This window comes from Mizuhopecten yessoensis, unplaced genomic scaffold (genome assembly GCF_002113885.1).
Source record: "Mizuhopecten yessoensis strain PY_sf001 unplaced genomic scaffold, ASM211388v2 scaffold10629, whole genome shotgun sequence".
NCBI classification, from domain to species: Eukaryota; Metazoa; Mollusca; class Bivalvia; order Pectinida; family Pectinidae; genus Mizuhopecten; species Mizuhopecten yessoensis.
Window position 1 is genome coordinate 73911 of NW_018408642.1, and position 6252 is coordinate 80162.

General features: G+C 36.3%; 1 protein-coding gene across 2 annotated transcripts in view; it reads left to right on the forward strand.

Annotated features, from left to right (window-relative positions):
• The window catches only part of LOC110461498 (coiled-coil domain-containing protein 40-like), a 92046-nt gene that overhangs the window by 71571 nt on the left and 14223 nt on the right, over positions 1-6252 (forward strand). For both annotated transcript variants that reach the window (XM_021514977.1, XM_021514978.1), the window contains exons 15-17: positions 1055-1268; positions 3761-3930; positions 5838-5929. In XM_021514977.1, the coding sequence (XP_021370652.1) occupies positions 1055-1268; positions 3761-3930; positions 5838-5929 (476 nt within the window). The remainder of the gene's footprint in view (positions 1-1054; positions 1269-3760; positions 3931-5837; positions 5930-6252) is intronic.

Consider the following 6252-nt stretch of genomic DNA (forward strand, 5'->3'; position numbering starts at 1 on the left):
AGGTTACACCACACAATATATACAACAGCTGTTCAATACATATACTGGTCACACAACACAATATATACAACAGCTGTTCAATACATATACTGGTCACACCACACAATATATACAACAGCTGTTCATATACTGGTCTCACTATTGGTTCAAACCTTCTATTACTGTTTTAGGGTGATGAGCTTGGACCAGGTTATTGGTTCAAACCTTCTGCTACTGTTTTAGGGTGATGAGCTTGGATCAAACTATTGGTTCAAACCTTCTGTTACTGTTTTAGGGTGATAAGCTTGGACCAGGTTATTGGTTCAAACCTTTTGTTACTGTTTTAGGGTGATTAGCTTGGACCAGGTTATTGGTTCAAACCTTCTGTTACTGTTTCAGGGTGATGAGCTTGGATCAAACTATTGGTTCAAACCTTCTGCTACTGTTTTAGGGTGATGAGCTTGGATCAAACTATTGGTTCAAACCTTCTGTTACTGTTTTAGGGTGATGAGCTTGGACCAGGTTATTGGTATAAACTTTCTGTTACTGTTTGAGGGTGATGAGCTTGGACCAGGTTATTGGTTCAAACCTTCTGTTACTGTTTAAGGGTGATGAGCTTGGATCAAACTATTGGTTCAAACCTTCTGTTACTGTTTTAGGGTGATGAGCTTGGACCAGGTTATTTGTTCAAACCTTTTGTTACTGTTTTAGGGTGATGAGCTTGGACCAGGTTATTGGTTCAAACCTTCTGTTACTGTTTCGGGTGATGAGCTTGGACCTAAATATTGGTTCAAACCTTCTGTTACTGGTTTTAGGGTGATGAGCTTGGATCAAACTATTGGTTCAAACCTTCCGTTACTGTTTTAGGGTGATGAGCTTTCACCAGGTTATTGGTTCAAACCTTCTGTTACTGTTTAAGGGTGATGAACTTGGATCAAACTATTAGTTCAAACCTTCTGTTACTGTTTTAGGGTGATGAGCTTGGAACAGATTATTGGTTAAAACCTTCTGTTGCTGTTTTAGGGTGATGAGCTTGGAACAGGTTATTGGTTAAAACCTTCTGTTACTGTTTTAGGGTGTGGAACTTGGACCATTGGAAATCAACATAAATTCACTGCAGAAGTCCATTGAGGCACGCCTCCAGGAGATTGCTGAGCTGCAACAACTGTGGCTCCGACAGCAGACAGAACTTGTTCACCTATCCAAAGAGAAAGATAGCCAATCCCATTCTGTTGAGAAACTGAAGAAGCAGCTTACAATCCTCTCACAGAAAAAGATCCGTACAGAAGGTGAGAGTAATTGTCATTCACAACATTTTAGAAAATTCTTATTTTTATTTCCCCTGTAACACTTTGGAATTGGATTGTCTGTCCACTTATCCACCAATCTTTTCTATAGGAATTATGCACCTTTTCTACTATCCTTAACAGAGATTTTTGAAATAATAATTCTAACTACCTTCATGACCAATATCTTTGAAACAGTATCACAATAATACCTTATATACTGCAATTTATTTTTGATTTCTACTATTTAAACAGGAGTTATGCCCCTTCTCTGATTTTTAGCTCACCTGGTCCGAAGGACCATGCTGAGCTTATACCATACCACAGTGTCGGTCGTCCGCCAACTTTTCCTACAAAATGCTACTTGTCCTCAACAACTTTATCCAAATTTAACCTTGGGCAAAGGGGACTAAATTTTGTATTAATGTAGGGTGTGGCCCCTCTGCATGTAGACTGGCGGGGCCCAATTGGGGAATTTGAGTTTTAAATCTTTAAAATCCTTCTTTTTCTGTACCATTGCAGAGTCTTAAACAAATTTAGCCTGGAGCATTCTTGGGCAATGGGGACGAAATTTTATGTAAATGGAGGATGTGGCCTCTCTGGCTGCAGGGGGCAGGCCCAATAGGGGAATTTGAGTTTTAAATTAAATCTTTAAAATCCTTCTTCTCCTGTACCATTGGAGGGATTTTTTCCAAATTTTGCCTGGAACATTCTTGGGCAAAGGGGACAAAATTTTATAAAAACGGAGAGTGTGGCCTCTCTGGGTGCAGAGGGGCCGGGCCTAATAGTGGAATTTGAGGTTTAAATCTTTAATATGCTTCTTCTTCTTCTAAACTATTGCAGGGATTTTAACCAAATTTGGCCTGGAGCATCCTTTGGCAAAGGGGACAAACTTTTGTATAAACGGAGAGTGTGGGCTCTCTGGGTGCAGAGAGGTGGGGCCCATTAGGGGAATTTGAGGTTTAAATCTTAAAGGGAGAGTATGGCCCGGCCCCCTGGGGGCAGCGTGGCGAGGCCCAATAGGTGGAGCGTAGTAATAAATTATCAAAATCCTTCTTCTTTAGTATGATTTGAGCGATTTTTAACAAATATTTTGTAGAGCAATTTTGTATAAATGTAGGATGTGGCCCCCTTTGGGGCAGAGGGGTGGGGTGCAATCAGGAAAATTCAGGTATATCTTTAAAATCCTTCTCCTTTAGTATGATTGGAGTAATTTTAACCAAATTTGGTCAAGAGCATCATTTGGCAAGGGGACTTAATTTGTTTTAACAGAGATTGAGGTCCTCCTGGGAGCAAAGGGGAAGGGTCTAGTAGGGGGAACATATTAATAAATAAAGACTTTACAGTATTTACAATGTTAACTAGCTCTAAACTAGAGACTTTACAGTATTTACAATGTTAACTAACTCTAAACTAGAGACTTTACAGTATTTACAATGTNTAAACTAACTCTAAACTAGAGAATTTACAATAACTTACAATGTTAACTAACTCTAAACTAGAGACTTTACAGTATTTACAATGTTAACTAGCTCTAAACTAGAGACTTTACAGTATTTACAATGTTAACTAACTCTAAACTAGAGACTTTACAGTATTTACAATGTTAACTAACTCTAAACTAGAGACTTTACAGTATTTACAATGTTAACTAACTCTAAACTAGAGACTTTACAGTATTTACAATGTTAACTAACTCTAAACTAGAGACTTTACAGTATTTACAATGTTAACTAACTCTAAACTAGAGACTTTACAGTATTTACAATGTTAACTAACTCTAAACTAGAGACTTTACAGTATTTACAATGTTAACTAACTCTAAACTAGAGACTTTACAGTATTTACAATGTTAACTAACTCTAAACTAGAGACTTTACAGTATTTACAATGTTAACTAACTCTAAACTAGAGACTTTACAGTATTTACAATGTTAACTAACTCTAAACTAGAGACTTTACAGTATTTACAATGTTAACTAACTCTAAACTAGAGACTTTACAGTATTTACAATGTTAACTAACTCTAAACTAGAGACTTTACAGTATTTACAATGTTAACTAACTCTAAACTAGAGACTTTACAGTATTTACAATGTTAACTAACTCTAAACTAGAGACTTTACAGTATTTACAATGTTAACTAGCTCTAAACTAGAGACTTTACAGTATTTACAATGTTAACTAGCTCTAAACTAGAGACTTTACAGTAACTTACAATGTTAACTTACTCTAAACTTAAGACTTTACAGTATTTACAATGTTAACTAACTCTAAACTAGAGACTTTACAGTATTTACAATGTTAACTAACTCTAAACTAGAGACTTTACAGTAACTTACAATGTTAACTTACTCTAAACTAAAGACTTAACAGTATTTACAATGTTAACTAACTCTAAACATATTGATAATTAATTAATTTTCAATAACTGCAGCAGACTTTTAAAAAGTAACAGATTCTTACCTTTAATTCTGCTTTCTTTTGCACCCCAGGTAACATAGACGAGGAGAGCCGAGAAACGTACGATATTGAGCGTAACATCACCAACATGCAAAATGACATGATTAAACTGAACCAGCTCCTTCACAAGGAAACCAACATTCAGAGTAACCTGCAGCAGGACAATATCCTTCTGGAGCAGGACTTTATCAGGGCACTGAAGGTAAGTAACAAAGTAGAACATTCCAACACCATGGTTACATCCTAGAAAAGTAACGCCATGGGTACATCCTAGAAAAGTAACGCCATGGGTACATCCTAGAAAAGTAATGCCATGGGTACATCCTAGAAAAGTAATGCCATGGGTTCATCCTAGAAAAGTAACACCATGGGTACATCCTAGAAAAGTAACATCATAGGTACATCCTAGAAAAGTAACGCCATGGGTACATCCTAGAAAAGTAACGCCATGGGTTCATCCTAGAAAAGTCTAACACAATCTACTTATAATCCAGGTGTCTTACACAATCTACTTATAATCAATGGGTCTTACACAATCTACTTATAATCCAAGTGTCTTACACAATCTACTTTTAATCCAAGTGTCTTACACAATCTACTTATGATCAAGGTGTCTTACACAATCTACTGATAATCCAGGTGTCTTACACAATCTACTTATAATCCAAGGGTCTTACACAATCTACTTATAATCCAGGTGTCTTACACAATCTACTTATAATCAATGGGTCTTACACAATCTACTTATAATCCAAGTGTCTTACACAATCTACTTTTAATCCAAGTGTCTTACACAATCTACTTATGATCAAGGTGTCTTACACAATCTACTGATAATCCAGGTGTCTTACACAATCTACTTATAATCCAGGTGTCTTACACAATCTACTTATAATACAGGTGTCTCACACAATCTACTTCTAATCCAAGTGTCTTACACAATCTACTTATAATACAGGTGTCTCACACAATCTACTTGTAATCCAGGTGTCTTACACAATCTACTTATAATCCAAGTGTCTTACACAATCTACTTTTAATCCAGGTGTCTTACACAATCTCCTTATAATCCAGGTGCCTTACACAATCTACTTATAATACAGGAGTCTCACACAATCTACTTCTAATCCAAGAGTCTTACACAATCTACTTATCATCCAGGTGTCTTACACAATTTCCTTATAATCCAAGTGTCTTACCCAATCTACTTATAATCCAGGCGTCTTACACAATCTACTTACAATCAAGTTGTCTTACACAATCTACTTATCATCCAGGTGTCTTACACAATCTACTTATAATCCAGGTGTCTTACACAATCTACTTATAATCCAGGTGTCTCACACAATCTACTTCTAATCCAAGTGTCTTACACAATCTACTTCTAATACAGGTGTCTCACACAATCTACTTATAATCCAAGTGTCTGACACAATCTACTTATAATCCAGGTGTCTTACACAATTTACTTATAATCCAAGTGTCTTACACAATCTACTTATAATACAGGTGTCTTACACAATCTATTTATAATCCAGGTGTCTTACACAATTTCCTTATAATCCAAGTGTCTTACACAATCTACTTATAACCCAGGTGTCTTACACAATCTATTTATAATCCAGGTGTCTTACACAAGCTACTTACAATCAAGTTGTCTTACACAATCTACTTACAATCCAGTTGTCTTACACAATCTACTTATAATACAAGTGTCTTACACAATCTACTTATAATCCAGGTGTCTTACACAATCTACTTATAATCCAGGTATCTTACAGAATCTACTGATAATTCAGGTGTCTTACACAATCTACTTATAATCCAGGTGTCTTACACAATCCTCTTATAATCCAGGTGTCTTACACAATCTACTGATAATCCAGGTGTCTTACACAATCTACTTATAATCCAGGTGTCTTACACAATCTACTTATAATCCAGGTGTCTTACACAATCTATTTATAATCCAGGTGTCTTACACAATCTACTTATAATCCAGGTGTCTTACAGAATAAAGCTTTGTCACAACTCAGTAAAGACATTTCTGTGTAATGATGTATTGTTTTTGCACTAATATATTGTATTTGTGGTGCATTTATTTGACAGGAGGCTGAGCTAGACTCCATAGAGAAGCAAGCCAATTTGGACTCCATCAAAGAAGAGAAAGAGAGACTTCTCAACAGTCTTGTAGAGGCAGAGTATGTAAAGAGTCTTGTAGAGGCAGGGTATAGCCTTGTAGTTAATGGCGGGAACATTATTAGTTACTTAATTAATAGTGGGGACATTGTTAGTTACCTAGTTAATGATGTGGACTTTCTAGTTACCTAGTTAATGGTGGGGACATTGTTAGTTACCTAGTTAATAGTGGGGACATTGTTAGTTACCTAGTTAATGGTGGGGACATTGCTAGTTACCTAGTTAATGGTGGGGACGTTGTTAGTTACCTAGTTAATGATGTGGACTTTCTAGTTACCTAGTTAATGGTGGGGACATTGTTAGTTACCTAGTTAATGGTGGGGAC